Genomic DNA, 20,746 nt, shown 5'->3' on the forward strand with positions numbered 1-20,746 from the left:
TCTTAATGCGTAGGTATTATAGTTGGTTGACAAAGAAATCCTATTTTGGAAAGGATTTCAATGGCATTTGCTTTTGCCATCTAAAACAGCCTCTGTTGGATTACAATGATGCCAATGTGTGTTAAATGTCTAATCTGTTGCCCTAATTCCAGATTTTATTTGCAGTACAACCTCTTTGATCTTTCTTTGGGTGGTTTCACACCAAAAGTATAGTATTAGTATGCCCTAACTACTGCATGTAGAGCAAAATGCTCTTAGTGCTGTTTGTTTTAGTTAATGTGAAAGCAATTAAATGAACACTAAATGAAGCAGACCGATACATGAAACACATGGGCAATCTCAGTCTGTTTGATTCTTGACAAACAAACCACGAGAAAATAATCAAGGGCTGGCAAGGCATTGACAAGGAAACATCAATCCGACATTGGTTTGTTTGCCTACATGGAAGAGTAAACCGTCTGTATGGTATATGCACAGTAGCAGTGCTGCTGTTAACCAATCAATCAAATAAATGTTGCGAGACTCCTCCAGCTCTCACCTTGGCGATATCCTGACCGTCGATACGGATACAGCCGCCGTTCACGTCATAGAAACGGAAGAGAAGGCGCATGATGGTGCTCTTGCCAGAACCTGATTGGCCGACCTGTAAGCCAATCAGAGAAAGAGCCAGACGGAGCCAGGAAAACAAGAAAGAAATGCCAATGGGTGAATCCCAAATCATTCATTCATATGTTCACTATACAGCACACATCCATCAGAGTTAATTCATCACTTACAGAGCAAGACCAACACCATGCATGTTGAATTTACAACGCCACATTTAGTGTGTATTGACACATCATTCACCATTTAGGGAGCAAAACAATGAAATGCCGATCCTATGCAGTGAATTGTGTAGTTAACATCTGACACACTACAAAGTTGTACGTTCTTGAATCGCTGAAGAGGGAGACTTAAAGGGGTATGCCACTATTTTGGGACTTAATACAGTTAAAATCGTTGGCCGGAGTTTATAAAGGTGATAAAGTGTCTTATTTTTCATGTTAAGTGTTATCTTGCTTTAAGACAAGTATGTAGCTCAGCTAGTGAAAGTCAATGGAGCCGTGTAGCATGTAGCATGGCCAACGATTTTAACTGTATTAAGCCCCAAAACAGTGGCATACCCCTTTAAGTGTAAATCAATCATGCGATTTGTTAGTGAAGGTCTTCTGAGTCTGCTGGGAGTGGTACTCACCAGAGCAACAGTCTGGCCTGGCAGCACCGTGAAGGAGACATCCCTCAGAATCTCCTTGCTGTGGACGGACAACAGCGGACACACAAAGAGACCCAGAAACACACACACACACGCACGCACGCACGCACGCACGCACGCACGCACGCACGCACACACACGACAAGGGAAACTAAGTGAAACAGTGACTCCCAGTGGAGAAACTGTGCCACATACAGTAACTGTCAACAGATGGAGGTGAGTAGCTTGACACCAGCGGGGTACAACCCCGGCCCTGTGAAAATCATGGACTCCTTCAGCTTGAGCAGTTAGTAATATAATAGTGATTCCCTAATGAGGCGAAAAACACATTTCTGATGATTTATGCTTGCATTGGGATCAGATGCCTTAGTGTTCAGAAGCTGGAGAGCGGGCTTCATTGTCTACCTGTACTTCTACTTAAAAACAGCTGGAAAGACATTTCCCTGGTTTAAAAGTAAAGAAGGTGCACAATTCATTCAGATTCTTATGACTTAAAGGAGAAGTCCACTTTTTTGAACATTAAGGCCATTTTCTGAGTGGTCTGCAATGTTTTAGAGTCCCCCTCACCGTTTATTTCATGTTTGCTGCAGTCTCTGTTATTTGGCTTATTTTGATTTGATCTCAACCAGCTTTAGAATGGCCGTCTATGGGCACCTGCAACTCTGTTCTTAAAATCACCTTTAATATTTGTTTTCAAATATATGCAACTCACCAAGCGAAATATGGCATCTGTCGTGTTTTATGTGTATTTTATGTAGCAATTTGTAAATTAAATTTCAATTTCACTTTCACTTTCTTTCACAAAATGGCAAATAAAAAATGACAGAAGCCATATTTCGCCTTGAAACTTGTTAGGGACTGCTAGTGAACACCCCTAACCACTTTGTGAGCTGTAGACTTTCGAAAACAAATGTTTAAGGTGATTTTAAGAACAGAGTTGCAGGTGCTCATAGACAGCCATTCTAAAGCTGGTTGAGATAAAATCCAAATCAGCCAAATAACAGAGACTGCAGCAAACATGAAATAAATGGTGAGGGGGACTCTAAAACATTGCAGACCACTCAGAAAATGGCCTTAATGTACAAAAAAGTGGACTTCTCCTTTAAACTTTGTTCGTTGAATGCAATGTGTGGGAGATTTCGTTTTTTCACTCTTTGATGATGAGATCTCTACTCATTTCTCCACTCACACGCGCTCATTATAATTCAGTTCGCTGGAGGTTCCCTATTTGATGTTCCCATAAAGAGGGAACACTTTGAAAACTGAAATGTCTCACCCGTCCACGTAGCTGAAGTAGACGTTTTCAAACTCCACCTTGCCCAGCTTAAACAGGAGGTTGCCCGCGTTTACATCATCTGTCACCTAAACACGTTGGGAGAGATCAAGAGGGAAGCTGTCCCATCAAACAGCTGAAACTTGACACACTAACGACAAGGACAAAGGGTTCTTAGGTTTTTTTTGAAGACATGGAAAACTATACATGACCAACTTTTTCCATTTAAAATAGGCATTTGAATTACGTTTTATGTCTTGGCCAAATAGTTCGACTTGCATCGGACAGGAAAAGAGAAGAAAGCGTACCTCTTGTTCTTCAGTGAAAAGTTTGAACATGCTCTCCATGTCAATGAAGGAGTTCTGGATCATTCTAGAAGAGATGTAACAGGAGGCTATGGTTACACTGGCTTGCATACACTACATAATTCAGTATCTATTACACTTAATAAATCTATAAAGTCTATAACGCCAGTCACCTGTAGTAAGTTCCAAACCAGTTGAGGGGTGTGTAGAGCTGGATGATGTAAGTCCCGAAGAGAACATAATCTCCAACCTAAAGACAAAACAAACTTGACTGACTCAAGACCGAAAAGAAAGATGAAGAGAAAAAAAACATTTCACACACAACATCCACCCCTCCCCCTAAACACACAAAATACCTCTGTCGTTATAATTTTACCTTCAGTCCAGTGCTCTAAAATGAACACCCACCAACTGGCTAAACGCTGGTTAAAATTCACTTTAGCTGGTTAAAAAGAAAACTTACTTGTCAATTTCAGTGGTGGTGAGTGTTTGACTGGTAAGATTAACATCTACTACCCATATTGACTGGTGATGAAAATTAGAGCCCTGCTTCCATCCCAATCAATCTCAAAATAAACTCTTGCAATCTCCAAATCTCCCATCTCTACCTTAAACTTGCCCTCAGTCACAAAGTAGGCACAGAGCAGGGACCCGGCCAGCAGTCCACCCCCAATGATGATGTTCTGGGTCTGGTTGAGGAGCGCCAGGGAGGCACTGGTCTTCCATTCAGATGCCTGTGAAAAGCAGATCAAAGGGGAAGAAATGCTAGGTCTGGGCGATTGATACATACATACTATGTTACAAATCGAGATTAGGAATAGTCTACCTCCCATTCAATGAGTGTCATTCTACTTTTTGTGTCATTTTTTTAATAAGGATCTTCATGTGGACATGACATTCAGTACCGAGCAAGGACAGAAAGGGTGATACCACATCTTTAGATCATGCCTTTAGAAGACAATTTATTCCACAGTTTTTGTCATGCATGATGATCAATTGGCCTTGGACACACTCAATCACATGGCAAATCTGATGGCAAAGATGATGTTATTTTCAACAGAGATAAGAGTTTCAGTTGTGTATCTGTGGATATGTCTAAAGTGCCATGGATCAAATTAGACCTTTATAAAGTATGAGGATTCACATTCACACAAAGCAAAAACATAAAAGTACAAACAGAAATGCAGCTGGCTTAACCTGATACTTGATGATCGCATCCTCAAACCGATTCACCTCGTAGCTTTCTGCGTTGTAGTATTTCACCTGAACATGACAGTCAATTGTGAAAAAAAAATAGACATAGTCTCAGACACTTCCAAGACCAAAACAATTACAAACGACAAATGAAAGACAAGGCAAATTATGTCAATCCCTTGACATAAATAACTTAAGCCAGTGGTTCCCAACCTGGGGGTCGGGACCCCCTTATGGGTCGCCAAAGATCCACAGGGGGTCGCGGAGCCCTCTTGATTTTAAGGGGTTTCGTTTTAAATATATATAGCCCATGTTGAATAAAAGACAAAGCATTTAACTAATAAATGCATAGACACAACAAATTGTAAGTGCTACATTAAACATTTATTCTATATTTGACCAAAGACGAATTGAGGAATAAAATAACTAAAATAAGTTTTCGCAGGAAACGGAGGGCATCTTGTGACTCCCTCTCGTGCGGGCGCTCGCGTGGTTGGGTCACCAAAGCTTACAATAGTAAAAACATGGGTCCCTTAAGAAAAAGGTTGGGAACCACTGACTTAAACTATGGCAGAGATCCTAGAGAGACAATAGTCAGTAGTAGCCTACCGTCTCGAAGTTGAGGAGCGAATCCACAGCCTTCGACTTAGCATTATTGTCTTGGGTGTTCATGTCTCTACGGTACTTGGTCCTCCACTCTGTGATGATGATGGTAAGAGCTGTACAGAACAAATGTACTAATTATACTATACATATGAAATATAACACCCATTTTTACAGGGAATGTTACATGTACAAAATGCAAACAAAATTCTCCAAAACTCCTATAAGAATTCCTCCCGGATTCCCCCCAGCACCTAGTTAATGCACCCACCTTGACAACAAAACACCTACCATCTTGACCAGGATTCAGTTTCTCAAAAGCATTGTTGCTCACCAGTTAGCAACTTAGTTGGTTGCCAATGGGAAAATGCATTGCAATCAAGTAAGTTGCTAACTTAGTTAGCAACGACACTGTCGAGAAACACTCTCCAGGTCCCCTGACAATGCAAACATTTTGTACTTGTGTAATTTCTCAGTTACTTTACAAAAAAAGCCTTTCCAGAGATAATAGTCCAATGTCTCTGATACCACGTATCTCTCCACTAGGGCTGGGAAATATGACGATATATATCGTTATCGTGATATAAAAGTGTATACCGTGACCTATCTCCTATATCGTTTATATCGTGATAGTAATTTTATCAATTTTATACAATTGAATATCATTTCATTACATTTCATGTTGTCACAATACACACAATAAGTTAATGTAACTGTAATAATAAGAATAAAAAGATCCATTTTAAAGAAAGGTTGTTTTGCGACATGAAAAAATAAAGAGCAAATAAAGAGAATAATTGAAAACGTATGTAATTGTGCTACATCGTGATACATATCGTCATCGTGACATAAAGTAATCCGTATCGTGATATTGTTTTTTTTTCCATATCGGCCAGCTCTACTCTCCACCACATTGACAATCAAATGCCCACACTGCCCTTCAATACTTACTAAATATACTACTCCCAAGCGAAGCCCCAAGAAGGAGTCATTTACGGAAACCTGAGCAAAGCTGAGAAGCGAGGGGTTGCCAGGGTTACTCACTGAGGTAAAGGACCATGCAGACAAAGACGATGAGTCCGAACCAGGCGTTGAAGAAGGAGGTGAAGTACACGATGGCGATGACGATGTCAGCTATGGTGGGGAAGATGCTGAACACTATGTAGCTGTGGTGGGGAAAGAAGCAGACAGGCACATCATCAGCAGGGGCAGCCGTGGCCAAGTGGTTAGAGAGTTGGTCTTTCAATATAGGGGTTGCAGGTTCGAATCCCCTTAACCTCTCCCTACGTCTCCATCCATGGCTGAAGTGTCCTTGAGCAAGGCCCCTAACCCCACATTGCTCCAGGGACTGTAACCAAAACCCTGAAAAATAATAACTGTAAGTCGCTTTGAATAAATGAAAGCGTCAGCTAAGTGCAATGTAATGTGATGTAATGTAATGTAATCAAACAAACCCATTCAGACAGTCAGAGACGGGCAAAAGTAGCAGCAAACTTCCCTAAAGTCCAGGTGCATGTACCCATCAGAACAGCTCTGGCTATTTTAATCTAAAAAGGAATACAGACTCCCATTATTGGATAATGGGAGTATTGCAGTCCAGCAGCTTATCTGGAAAATACAGATGAATTGTGCACTTTACAACAGAAGTGTGAAATTTGGTACACACACAGCTGAAATCAGTCCAAAACAAATAGGATGTTGGGCAATTGTGAAATTTCAACATGGCGGCCAAAAATGGTAATGGGATGGGATTGCATGTGAGAGGGTTGGTTATAGGATGAGACTTGGTGGACAAGTCGTACCCAAGTAGGCAGTAGATGGAGGAAGGTATGTGGAGAGGACGATGGTGAGCTAGGGTAACAGAAGAGGGCATAGATGAGGTAGAATAGGGCAAGGAGGCTAGATGTACCTGAGCAGGCTTTTGAAGGAGCCATTAAAGGACCAGTTCAGTCAATTTCAACATGCAGTTGTAATGCTCACACTAGCCTGGGCTTGTCAGTACCTGAGATTTGTTTTTCTTCTTCTTCAGTCGTTTCCGAGATCCTGGTCATTGTAATGGGGGCAGCGCTTTGTTTACATTTCAAAAAAACATTTTTGTTTATTCCCAAAATCATCCAAAAGGTTATCTAAAACATCAGCAGACAACTAGCAAACAGCGGTACATTTTGGGAAAATATTTGGAGTAGGCCTATGTTACATTTTTTTTTAAATGTAAACAAACGCTGCCCCTATTAGAATTGTTCATATCTCGGAAAGGGCTGAACCTGAAAAATGTGGCATCACCGGGTACTGACAAGTCAACGGTAGCGTGAGCAATACAACAGCATATTGAAATTGACTGAAATGGTCCTTTAACTAATAGATGGGTGGCTTCATGTATTGAGATGAGATTGAGTTGTTTATGGGATGGTGGTTGGTTGCTACAGATATTAGGCTAGGCTGGTGAAGATGGGGAGAGGTGGATGGTTAGTGCTTTGTTGACCCTGGTTGGCTGAGACGGCTGGGAAAGGGTAATGGGATGGTGGATGAGGGATGTGGAAGGCTAGGTGAACTTTTTGAAGTCTTCTTTAACACCTCCTTTGGTCAGTTGGTGTAGGATGAGAGGAGTTGGTGAGGATCAGTGTCACCCATAAGAAAACAAAATTATCTTGCCCACTGTCCTTATTTGCTAGTTTATTTGCAACGTTTTGGTCAAGCTGGCTAGACCTGATGTTGGATGAGAGATGTGGATGTCTAGGTGTTTACTTGCTAGAGGATGTAGGATGGGGATGGGGATGTCTAGGTGTTTACTTGCTAGAGGATGAAGGATGGGGATGGGGATGTGTCACTAGTCAGAGTCACCAGCCAATTTGGTTATTCCATGGTACATACGTATCAGAGTAACCTATATTCTGTTGTTTGCACCTTGTGTATCAATTGATTGTATTTAAGTTCAAGAAATAGCCGTTTCTATTTGCTTGATATATTTCCATGTCGAAAGCAACACACTCATCTTGCTTTAGCACCTCATATTCTGAGGTTAGACGTACACTATCATGATACAAAAAATAAAATAAAATCTGTGGCTAGTGGAATACCTAAATGGCTAGTGACTGGGGAAATCCATTAGCCACAGTGGCCGGTGGGTGAAAAAATTAATGTCAAGCCCTGACTAGCGTTACCTGATGCCAGATGAGGGATGGGGATGTTTTAGGTGACGCTACCTGAGCAGGCTGTTGATGGAGGAGGTGCCGCGGTCGATGCTGCGCAGCACGTCGCCCGTGCGGCGTCCCAGGTGCCAGCGCAGCGAGAGCGAGTGCAGGTGGCCGAAGAGGTTCACCTGCACCTGCCGGTTGGTGTACTGCTGCACCTTTATCCACAGAAAGGAACGCATGTTGCTCACGAAGCCAGACGCCCCTGATGGAGGGGGAGAGAGAGAGAGAGAGAGAGAGAGAGAGAGAGAGAGAGAGAGAGAGAGAGAGAGAGAGAGAGAGAGAGAGAGAGAGAGGGGAAGAAATGCAGGAACGTGGCAGAAAGAAATACGAGATGAAAAAAAAAACAGAAAGAAGAGAGATAGAAAGAGAAAGACAGAGGGGCGTTGAGTGGGAGAGTGAAAATGAGAAAGTCAGAGAAAGGAGAACACAGTTGAGAAGTAGACAAGAACGAGAGAGCATGTTGAGAACAGTGTTGAAAGCTAAGGCAAATCATATGAACCCATTTCCATAATCCCAAATCGCAGGTTTTATAACCAAATGTGAGTGAAAACACCAGATGCTCTTACCTGCTCCTCCACCCTGGAGGAACTTTAAGAAGCAATAGAGACAAACTGTGGCGGCCAACGATTGCCATGCAGCCTGATCAGTCAACTCGTTCACTAAGGGAGAGAGAGAGAGAGAGAGAGAGAGAGAGAGAGAGAGAGAGAGAGAGAGAGAGAGAAAGAGAGAAAGAGAGAAAGAGAGAGAGAGAGAGAGAGAGAGAGAGAGAGAGAGAGATGAAGAGGATTATGGATCTTCATTTCTTTTATAAATCTGGCACTATGTATATGTGCAGTTCAACAGTTTAAAACCGGTTCCCTTTTATAACTGGTTTCATTTTATAGCTTGACTGGTTAACGGTGCTTCATTAATCTACATTCATACACATTGCTCCTCTCACTCACTCGTCACTGGTTCATGAACATTCCCACGGGTAACTGCCATTGCAAAAGTGAGACGTTAACCGCCAGTAATCGCTCAAAGTTAAAATATTTTTAGCTTGGAATCTGCCCACATCGCATCGCTTGTACTCTCCCTGCTTCCTCGCTTTGTTGGAACACACAGACATTCTATTGACTTCACTTACTGAGCGATGTGTGTGAACGTAACTTTAATGGTCTCAGTTTCACATGTTTTTGTAGCAGATGGGCACAAAGACTTTGAGGAGTCAAAGTTAAAACGATACAAACAAGTATACGTATAAGATGTAAAGATGTCTCACCGATGTTTTTGTAGCATATGGGCACAAAGACGTTGATGACACGGTCTGCGCCCAGCAGGCCGAGACAGAGCAACACCAGCAGTTGCAGCAAGGCACTGCCCCGCGGCCACATGTAGGGCACCAGCAGGCGAACCTTCTTACGGAAGTCCTTCCACGTGGACTGGTTCTCCGCTTGGTTTCCCAGCAGAGACTGTGGGTGTGGAGTGTGTGAGTGTGAGTGTGAGTGTGAGTGTGAGTGTGAGTGAGGGAGAGAGAGAGATAGAGAGCGAGAGAGAGAGAGGGAGAAAGAGAGAAATTCCAGTTAAATTCCACCATGAATGAACAAGGCTAACGCAGGGTTAGAACTAGAAATACTTCAACCAATGCATGGATCTTTCGATATTTTTGTTTACATTGTACTGTTCAACGACCAGGTTCATGATACCGTACTTAGCAGCAAAAAAACACCATAAAAGTCGGTGCACAAGTACTTTAGATATTCTTGACATGCAGTAGTCGTGACCCTTGACAAAGGCATAAATATATTGTGTATGTTCACACTGAGAGGGTCATGCACTTTACCTACCCGTGCCATTACTAGGGCCCTATGATTTCCGCGATATGGAAACCACGGACGGAATCACGGAATGTGGACATTAAAACGGAATTTGGTTATAAACTCGGAATTGCACGGAATTTGCTCATTTCTTATGATAAAATTAAAAATCCATTATTTTCGTCATCATGTATCACAAACACAAAATATGGCCACGATATCATGCGCAAAAGTTCTATGCAGATCCATGATCCATAGTCGAGTACATCTATGGCCAAAATACACCAAACCCCCAAAAAATTGATACAAAAGGTTTTTCAACTGATTTCAATACACCCAGCTGTCCTTACTAACATACTAAAAATCTAGGAAAATCTAACTTCAGGAAAGGTGTCATTTTCAAGATCAAAGTTTTAAAAAATAAGGGTTATTACATGATAATTACTTAGGCATGAATTAACATGTTTTCAGGATCTGTTTGGTTGGAGTGCTGTTAGGGAGGATAAAGACACTACTGTTTCCCATACAATAAGAAAACGATGGCGCACCACCATAGTTTAAATTTGGCCGCCATAGTTTCGAAAATGTAAAAAAAATAAATTTAAAAAAAGTACTTTTTTTAACTTTTTTTTTTTTTTTTAAACAATTTCCGTTTTCTATTAAACGATTTGAAAAACCATTTCCTTCGCATTTTCCTCCTGGAGTAAACACATCCTATAGAGAAAACCATGAGTGCTTGAAAGACAGAGAGATCAAAAGCCTAGTCAAGTTGTGGTTAACTCCGGTTTGGGAGCAATAGAAAACCTTGAGAGAAGGGACAGTTGGGATGAGTTTACTGACACTCCCCAGGCTTTGTTTTACAGTTGTATGATAATGAGTTAGGCAACAGGCCTTCATTGACAAAGCAGAGGAGACATCGGGCTGCATATAGAAATTAATGTGTAACGAATGTGTATAGACATAAATGTGTAATATGTTGTTCAGCCCTTTTACCCTTTTATGGGAGGAATTTTGAAAAACTGGCCCTGTGACCAGCACCCCTCATGTAGAATGTGTACGCCTATGTGTATTGGGGAAAAGGTGTAGCCTACTCTCTTAGACCATTTTTGTCTGTGCGTTATCAATTTCACAGTGCTCCTAAATTCTTATCTGTGCTTCTATTTCTTTTTTCTTTTTTTTACTGCACGTGAACACACACCCCCCCCCCCCTTCCCATTGCCCGCGTGAAATACACCCACCCACCCAAACAAAAAAATCCCGCTGCCCACATAGTTTCCAAAAATTCTGTGGGAAACAATGGTAATATCCATGTGCTGTTTGTCAGGGCACATTATCAGTGATGAATCATGGTGTCACTACGTATTTTGGGTCTTTCAGCAGCTGAACTGAATAGACAGGACCCACTACATGTGTAAGTAGAGGGCAAGGTGAAACGGTTGGTACTGGAGACAGACAATGTCCTGAAAGGAACATAGGGCTTTAGCATAGCTTTAGCATAGCTCTGGTAAGCCAGAGTAGGGCCTGTTGTAGCTTTATCAAGTCAAGTCAAGTCGGTTTTATTGTCAATTTCTTTACATGCACTGGTCATACAAAGAATTTGAAATTACATTTCTTGCTTTCCCATACAGACATAGACTAATCTAGGTAAGGACATAGACAGTATAGACATAGACAGTATCAGAATCTAAATTGAGTTCAGCATAATGGCAACCTAAATCTCTGGCTGAGATCACCAGCAGTGCTGTGGATAGTTCAGAGAGGCAAGCGGAAATGTGTGCGTAGACCGCGGAGTCATCTGGCACAAAGTATTGGTATAACTGTGCTTCATTGGTGTAACAGTAGTATGAGAAGCTGTGAGAACAGATAACATGGCCCAGTGATGTGGTGTACATGGCAAATAGGAGTCCCAGCACCAGCCCTTAGGACACCTCTGTGGAGAGGCTATAATTTCAGGACAGCTGACCTTTCCCTTGATACATGCTAAGAATGATACCACCAGACTCAAAGAATGTCTGGAAGAACTTGAGAAACATAAAACTCAATTATTTACATCTAAGAGAGATGTTAAATGATCATGTTTTGAGAAAAAAAATGCTAGCTGGTGTGTCTGCACAAATATTTTTAGATTTACTACAAAACAAAAAGAGATGTCCATAATCTCATCTGAAGATATCTTATTGCTTACTAGAAACAAAATAAAAGAGTCATTTTGAGCTTGGCTGTTTCACATTTTGAGTTTTTTGCATTTTAAAAAATGTAATGCATATTTAATATATAGATATATACAGTGCCCTCCATAATTATTGGCACCCCTGGTTGAGATGTGTTAAAAGCCTTAAAATAAATTCAGTGTTTATTGCAGAAGAATACTGTCACACTGAAAATTTTAGGAAAATGTAGCCTTCAACTCAAATGAATTGTAGGAAAATTAAAAAAAAATCCCTGACTAAAAAATAATTATTTTCATTAAATCACCTGTTCCACAATTATTGGCACCCTTAACAATTCCCAGGAAATAAATATAATTGAAGCATTTCTGTCATTTCTACAGTAGTTTACAAAGTTTACCAGAGTATGTAGGAACATTTAATTAGTAATTCATCACTTCCTGTTTCCCTGGGGTATAAATATGACGTGACACCGAGGCCATTTCTCTTATCCACTCTTAAACATGGGAAAGACAAAGGAACACAGCATACAAGTGAAGCAGATGTGCGTCGACCTTCACAGGTCAGGCAGAGGCTACAAGAAGATTGCCACTCAACTGCAGCTGCCCATATCTACTGTGAGAGGAATAATTAAGAAGTTCAAAACAACTGGAACAGTGGTAAACAAGCCTGAACGAGGACCCAAGTTTATTTTGCCACCACGCACAGTGAGGAGGATGGTAAGAGAAATCAAAATATCTCCAAAGCTCACTGTTACAGAATTACAACAAATGGTAGCATCCTGGGGTCACAAAGTCTCCAAATCAACCATCAGGCGCTGCCTACACGCCAACAAGCTGTTTGGGAGGCATGCACGGAGAAAACCTTTCCTCACCCACAATCATAAACGCAAACGTCTGGAGTTCGCCCAGCGGTATTGGGGCTTCAACTGGGACCGTGTGCTTTGGTCAGATGAGACCAAGATTGAGCTTTTTGGCAACAAACACTCTAAGTGGGTCTGGCGTGCCACGAAAGATGCGCATGCTGAAAAGCACCTCATACCCTCACACACACACACACACATACACAGGTACACACACACAGACGCACACCGCACTTTCTACCTGCACTAAACACACACACACACACACACACACACACACACACACAATACACACACAAACACACACACACACACACACACACAAAACACACACACACACACGCACACAAAACACATACAAACACACACACACACACACATACTGCTGCTGGTGTATTTAATAAAAACCTTTTTTAATTATTTATTTCTTCAAATGCTACTATTACTATGTCAGAACGCTATAAAGGACTTTTAGAAAAAGAACAACAAAATACCTCCTCTTAATGTATGTTCTCTACAAGTCTTCTGTTGTCCAGTCTTGCACTTTAAATGTCTGTATGAGCAATGTCTACGTCCATACTGTCTATGTCCATGTATGAGTACTGTCTATGTCTATACTGTCTATGTCCTTACCTAGATTAGTCTATGTCTGCATGGGAGAGCAAGAAACGCAATTTCAAATTCTTTGTATGACCAGTGCATGTAAAGAAATTGACAATAAACTTGACTTGACTTGACTTGATACCCACTGTGAAGTATGGGGGTGGGTCAGTGATGCTGTGGGGCTGTTTCGCTTCCAAAGGCCCTGGGAAGCTTGTTAGGGTGCATGGCATCATGAATGCTTTGAAATACCAGGACATTTTAAATCAAAATCTGTTGCCCTCTGCCAAAAAGCTGAAGATGGGTCGTCACTGGGTCTTTCAGCAAGACAATGACCCTAAACATATGGCCAAATCTACACAGAAATGGTTAACCAGACACAAAATCAGGCTCCTCCCATGGCCATCTCAGTCCCCAGACCTCAACCCCATTGAGAACCTGTGGGGTGAGCTGAAGAGGAGAGTACAGAGGAGAGGACCCAGGTCTCTGGATGATTTAGAGAGATTCTGCAAAGAGGAATGGCTGAAGATCCCTCTTTCTGTCTTTTCCCATCTTGTGAAACATTATAGGAGAAGATTAGGTGCTGTTTTGTTGGCAAAAGGGGGTTGTACAAAATATTAACAACAGGGGTGCTAATAATTGTGACACACATTATTTGATGTCAAATAATTATTTCTTTATGTGGGATTTTTTCCCCACTGAATAAATGCACTTGTATTGAAGGTTGGATTTTTCTCTTTTTTTCCATTAAGGTCCCATATTATTTAGAGAAAAATAATAATAATTGGAAGCTAAAAAACACATCTCAACCAGGGGTGCCAATAATAATGGAGGGCACTGTAGATATAGTCCAACTACCATATTAAAACATAACATTTCAGAAAACTTGCAATACATTTTTTTCTCACAAATATGTGAGTAATCACCAGATCACCGAAGTTTCATGGTGATATCGGCTAGCAACATTTTTTGGCCTATTCACCTGGAGTGTCTCTCAACCCTTATAAATAAGCCTATGGCAGCCATGTCGAAAATAACTAATTTTTCCCAAAGTCAGATTTTACTAGATTTTTAGTATGTCATTTAGCAGGTCCAACAGTAATAGAATCCATAAAAAAAACTTTTGTATAATTTTTTTTGGGGTTAAACCCTAAATGTACTCGCCTACCATGTCAACGCATGGTGAATGCATCTCTCTCCCAAACGGCGTTTCCGATTGTCTCCCGTGTCCTAACACTAGCCGTCAGAGCATTGAAGAAATCTTATAACTCAACAGCACTCAAATTTTGCCTAGTAGAACCGGTCAGGCATAGGCTGCACGCGTTGTCCTGACCGTCTGTTACCAAGACTATGCGATGCGACACAGAAAGGACGGGCGGCTCTCCACTGCACTTTAAACAATGGAATCATCCAATGCGAGACACGAGTTTGGAGTTCGTTATAACAGACGTGGCCGCTGTAAAATATAAACTGAACAGGTAATGCTTTGATCGTGTCTTGTTAACTTTGTTGGCCACGAAGCATAGTGACCAAAAGTCAGCAGCAACTTTGTAAAAGGGTCAAGTCATCAGCAGAAGAAAACGGCCGTCTTGTAAAACAAGTGTTAGGGACTTTACGGTAGGGACTTTGCCAGGGGCGTCGCCTGGGTATTGATATGCTGTGCCCCGGTATGAGTTTCACAAAAAAAAAAACCTTGCTATCTTGGAATTTAGCTCAAGTTTACCATACAGAGTAATCTACAGAATGCACATAAAATAGTGCACATGCACTACTTGCAATAATATAATTAATTTACAAGCTTTTAAAAATAAATAACTGCAAGAAAAATGTTTTGCTTGCGCGCTTCACTCACTTACATTGTCTCTCGGTGCCCTACTGTGCCCCTTTATAGCATTAGGGCAGCTGACGCCCCTGGACTTTGCGATGCTATTTAATGCCTACATATACCGTGACCGTGAAAAATGTCTCTATGTAGCTGCACGTTGCAAATAGCCAAACTTGTTCGAGAAAACCTGATGCAGCCCGAGTCCAACTCGAATGCATGAGAAGTGAATTCGCCTTCTAGTTGGGTGAGTCACGTGTATATAATAGAATATGCGCATGTACATTTCACATTTCAGCTACCGTATTACCTGGAATATTTTTGAGGGCTGATATTACCAAAACTAGTAGGTAATTTTACTTTTCTTTTCTCTACCTACCATTCAACCATTCCACCATGAGTGATTGGCTGTGTCCACCCACCAGTTTGAACTAAATAAGTAAGAAATATATATATATTATTATTTAATTTTTTTGATTAATCAAAAATGTAAAAAAAAAATCAGATTTGGCAAAAAATAAATCCGAAAAAACGGAATTTGAGAAAAAATAAAACGGAATTTCAGAAAAATTTAAACGGATTTCATAGGGCCCTACATTACTACTGCTACAGCCAAATGCTTGTATAAACAGCACTATACCCTTTAACTAACAGGTTCATGATACAGTATGTAGACTGAGTGTACATATCAAAAGAAAATACCAAACATGTTGGTGCAAAAGTATTTTAGTCGTGACACTTTGACAAAGGCGTAGAAAGACTGCATGCTCCCACACAGAGAGGGTCATATAGGCTACTACACCTGCCCATGCTCCACATCCCTCTCGTCCTCGTTGATGAGGAGCATGTATGGTCTCCTAGGCAACCCTGGAGCCTTGAGGCCCAGGAAGAAGAGAGCCCCACATCCTGTGTAGCGAATCAGCCAAAGTGCAAACTCCACCTACATAAAGAGAGAGAGAGAGAGAGAGAGAGAGAGAGAGAGAGAGAGAGAGAGAGAGAGAGAGAGAGAGAGAGAGAGAGAGAGAGATAAGGAATAGACAGTAATGCTACAGCTACCTGCCAAAGTAGCTGAGGAAGGCACCTCGTGTGCATTCATCTAGTAGACTATGAATGTGTATTTCCTATGTTTCCTATGTGTTTTCCATATGTTTGCCTGTTATTGATACAATGAAGTTGAATGCTTGTGTTTACAAGTCTTTATTTCTCTCGCTGACCCATGGGCACTGGAGTTGGTGCGACAGGCAGGCAGGTTTTAACAGCTACCTGTATAATCCTGATTCATTTGGTGATATGGTCACATTTGGATGCCACTTACTTCTTCAAATTTCTATTCACAAATTGCAGGATCATCTTTTATTTTGCTGCAAATTAAGGTCAGTCACATTTGATTTAAATCAAGAAGTGGTATATTTTAAAACAAGCCATATTCACATTTAACCCATGTTCTGTGATTCTACAGTGCTGTGTCACTCTCACGAGTGACAGAGAAAATGGGTGTGGCTAAGACCGCTGACGTCGGCATGTTGGGCGGTATCACTTTGGCTCGATCACAGAAAGCGGAAGTGACAAACAAACTGTGACTCGGCAGAAAACAAACGCAACAAGAACATGCTTACACGTATGCTGTGCTCATCCCTTAACTGCTGTGTCATTGTCACGGATCTACCGGCAAAAAAAAGAGCTGACGAAAAACCAGGGAAACACAACGAATAATACCCAAAGAGCAATAAAGCACATGCCTGCTTTGAGAAACACTTGATGCCAATATTCCATAACCATTTCATAAGAGTACTGGAAAAATAAGTGTTTAGTATGTGTATTGTCATGCTTTTTGAAACAAAAACATCTGCAGACATAAATTGGGGCAACAGATGTTTCAGGTCTTGCCCATTTTCAATGTCTCCAGTCTCCATTTTTTTTTCCTACCTCTGGGTGTTGATTAACAGTCGTGTAACAAAGCTGGCTCTGAATGTCGACGAGAGAATTGCTAATACCAGGGTAAAGTACTTTATGCCACACCTTCTCATGCTTCCATCTCTATGGCACACCTCTGGCACACGTACAATACGGTGGGTTGTGCCTCTTTACAAATGGCAGAACATACAAACACGCACATACATACTCACAAAAGGTTTCAATGATAAGGATATGAGTGAGTGTGTTTGTTTGTGAATGAGAGAGAGACAGAGAGAGTGCAAGAGCAAGAGTGTAGAGAGAGAAAGAGGACGAGTGTGAATGTTTGTATTGGAAAAAGAGAGCGAGAGAAAGAGAGCTTGCATTTTTATGTGTGCGCATGCTTATGTGTAGTGGGTCAAAGACGTCCAAAAAGGAATTGTCATTCAGTGTAACGGATACCTTCTGCTGACTGTAACTGTAAAAAACATGACTCTTTTTATTTATTTTATATATTTTTATTCATGAAAGCCTCGGCTGTCATCCATTCACTTGAAACAATTTAAAAATCTTGTTTTTTTTTTTACAGTGACAGTCAGCAGAAGGTATCCGTTACACTGAATGACAATTCCTTTTTGGACGTCTTTGACCCGTGTGCATATTCACCCACACACTAACCTGGTGCTTCTGTCCATCCAAGCCCCACCACCAGTAAGGGCTGGTCCAGGAGATGAAGGCCAGGTTCTCTGCGGCAAACGCCACGGCCCAGTACATCAGCAACACGGTGCTGTGTCCCCTGGTCCGGTCCCTTACCAGCACCCTCCTCCTCTCCAGTCTCAGCAGGGCTATGGCCCAGGCCCATCCCACCATCGTGAGGCACCCGTACAGAACCACGTACCCAGGCACCTCCCCTGACGCCTGGGCCAGTTGGTACGCCATCCCCCCTAAAGCTTGGAGGAGAAGCAGCGCCGACAGCCCCAGCTGTACACGGTAGAGGCGTGAGCGGGGGACAAACTTGGGCTCCATGTCCGTGCCATAGCGCTGGTAGCACATGCAGTGGAAGGTGCCGAAGAAGAAGGAGAGGGTGAGGAGCACTGAGGGGACCAGGGTGAAGTAGAAGCACGGGGACAGGCCTCCCTCCAACCACGTCTGTGCAATAGAGGCCTCCGCCCCACAGTAGCTCTTCATGACCACCATGGTGAAATCGAAAAGCTTCAAGTGGCTTTACAAAACCTGTTTCAACATAAGAGATAGACTTAGAGCAAGGTTAGCCATACACAAAGATGTGAGGCTGTTTTAGAAACATATATATATATATATATATATATATATATATATATATATATATATATATATATATATATATATATATATATAAAAATCAACCCACGTTGCCAATGCCTTTATGGGCCATCTTAATTACAATAGTGTCACTGTCAATCTAAAGCAATCTAAAGGGCCATTGATTAAGCGTTGTTGTCAGTAAGTTGCTGCACGTGCTATTTATAGTAATGCAGGGCTGCCTATTTTTAGTCACATCTCAACGATTCAAAACTCGCACCTTCTCTGAATAACCCCAATGGTCCCAGTGACCATAGGCTATCTGGGAAAAATTCTGACATTCTGTCAGCTGTCTTTCTTTGACATTTAGGGGAAAGCAAGTAGTAGACTAGCAATCCAATCCACTCACATTCGGGAAGAGGTAAGTAGACGACATTTGCGGTTCTGCCGAAATACATGAGCTGTTACAAATCGGTCAGTGTAGCTAGCCTACTACAACCTCATTAACTTGACAAGCAACATCCGGACAGACCACAGGTCATGTTTACGTGTGCTGTGGCTAACTCACTCACGTATCAATACAGCGATAAATGCTGTAGTTATGGCATCTTAGTGGTATTTAAAGGCTAAAATAGGCTATGCGTTTGCAAAGCACTGTGTACTATACGCTCTAGGCAAGTAAAATACAACGGTGCAGTCACAAACCAACAACACCGGCGAAGTGAAACTGCTAGCCACTGGTTAGTTATATAGTTATGAGGCAACTACCACTCAAGTCCACTCACCTTGCAGTCACTAGCTGAAGGACGGCGTAAGGTAATTGCAATGTTTAAAAGAGTGGTTCTTTCATATACACTGTTCAAGTGACATGACTAGGTTTCTGGTCATCATTGGCCCAGTGAGTTCTTCCCCTGTCCTTGTACGAATTCTGTAAAGGCTTGAAGAAGCATGGACGCACTATCCTCCCTTACACAACATTGTATCTGTGTCCCCTGGTCCTAGCGCCGTCGGATTCGTCTCTGAAGGCCTGTGTACAGTGGGAGAGTGGGGTAAGTTGAGCTCCGGGGTAGGTTGAGCCACCCCATTTTCCTCTAAAATGGTACAGTAAATACATTTTAACATGTCACCACATTCTAAGGTGGTGGAAATCCTTTTCTAACACCTGTGGAAAAGTGAAGCATGTGCCAATTTTGGCAAGAGAGATATTTGTGATTTTTTTTCTCTTTTCTTAGCCTATCATACCCAGGTGAGTTGAGATAAGATGAATATTATTGTTTGAGCCAACTCAAACAATAATATTTACTTTTTTACCTCCGCCAAGGTGGTAATGCTTTTACCTCCGCCAAGGTGGTAATGTATTTAGTCGCGTTGTTACCTCCACCAAGGAGGTAATGTTTTCGGTCGCATTGGTTTGGACGAAACTTTCTGGAGTTGTTGATAATGTTGATAATAAAATTCTGGTGGTGATCCAGATCACGAACTGGAACCAGGACTTTTTGAAAGATTCTGTCAGCAAGATAACTCAAAAACGAATTAACTGATTGGACGAAACTTTATGGAGTTGTTAGTAATGACCCAAGGAACAAGTGATTCAATTCTAGGGGTGACCCGGATCACGAATCGGAACAAGGTATTTTTAAAAGATTCTTTACCATTGCTGACCTGCATATCTAGACGCCCCTAGTGACCAGAAATTGAATTGTGGGGACTCCACAAATAGAAGACAGAAAGACTTACGGTGTAACATACCGGTAGTCAAATGTTCTATCCAGCAGCTTCCTTGGCGGAGGTCTGCACTCTCTGAGTGCTTCTAGTTTCTACATTGCACTCTACATTGTTCGCCATTGTGTTCAAACAAATCTGTAAGGGCCCAAAATATGTATTCTTTGGCATAGCTCTGTTTTTATTTCACAGATTCATTAGTTACATTCGTTATAATAGTAACAGGACACTTTGAAATTTGGTATGATGAGAAAATTTTAACCAAATACGCCTGTGTCCGTTGGCTGTGACACAAAAAAATTAAAAAGTGGCTCATCTTACCCCGGTCTCCCCTACACGAGGATTCAACCACCACAGTAGGCTACAGGCCTTTCCTAGAAAAAAAATCTGTGGTTCAACTTCAAATAGTCTGACAGTAGCCACGTTACAACTGACAATGCAGACATGAAGGCAATTGCTAAAGGAAACCGAATCATTTGTGTTGCGTGCGTTCACGTTTCTTGTTCTTAACCAATGCAATGTTTTAAATTAGTAGCCTATTGCTAGGCTAATTGTGGTCGTGAGTGACCTACATGCTTATAAAAGGGTTAATAAATATAGATAGGATGTGAGAAAAAGCAGTACTTGGGCCTACAGAATATTTGTACAGAATCTTAAATGGCCTTTGCTTTGAATTGTTTTTGCTATTGAATAAAAACCTATAGCATGACTCGTAGGTCTAAGGCCATAGGTGAAAAAGGATTCATTTCAAGGAACACTTCAAGTTCACAATTCAGCAAAA

General features: G+C 41.5%; 1 protein-coding gene across 1 annotated transcript in view; it reads right to left on the minus strand.

Moving 5' to 3' along the window:
• Positions 1-19,195, minus strand: part of abcb6a (ATP binding cassette subfamily B member 6 (LAN blood group) a) — a 25,528-nt gene extending 6,333 nt beyond the window's left edge. Inside the window, exons 1-15 of the mRNA XM_063211613.1 lie at positions 19,029-19,195; positions 17,641-18,195; positions 15,872-16,009; positions 9,083-9,272; positions 8,388-8,480; positions 7,831-8,023; positions 5,672-5,793; positions 4,634-4,743; positions 4,028-4,093; positions 3,439-3,564; positions 3,004-3,080; positions 2,834-2,897; positions 2,529-2,614; positions 1,235-1,292; positions 539-643 (exon numbers count right to left, since the gene is read on the minus strand). Of these exons, the coding sequence (XP_063067683.1) occupies positions 539-643; positions 1,235-1,292; positions 2,529-2,614; positions 2,834-2,897; positions 3,004-3,080; positions 3,439-3,564; positions 4,028-4,093; positions 4,634-4,743; positions 5,672-5,793; positions 7,831-8,023; positions 8,388-8,480; positions 9,083-9,272; positions 15,872-16,009; positions 17,641-18,159 (1,947 nt within the window). The 5' untranslated portion in view covers positions 18,160-18,195; positions 19,029-19,195. The remainder of the gene's footprint in view (positions 1-538; positions 644-1,234; positions 1,293-2,528; positions 2,615-2,833; positions 2,898-3,003; positions 3,081-3,438; positions 3,565-4,027; positions 4,094-4,633; positions 4,744-5,671; positions 5,794-7,830; positions 8,024-8,387; positions 8,481-9,082; positions 9,273-15,871; positions 16,010-17,640; positions 18,196-19,028) is intronic.
• Between the last annotated feature and the right edge of the window lie 1,551 nt (positions 19,196-20,746).

Source organism: Engraulis encrasicolus, chromosome 12 (genome assembly GCF_034702125.1).
Source record: "Engraulis encrasicolus isolate BLACKSEA-1 chromosome 12, IST_EnEncr_1.0, whole genome shotgun sequence".
In the NCBI taxonomy this organism is placed as follows: Eukaryota; Metazoa; Chordata; class Actinopteri; order Clupeiformes; family Engraulidae; genus Engraulis; species Engraulis encrasicolus.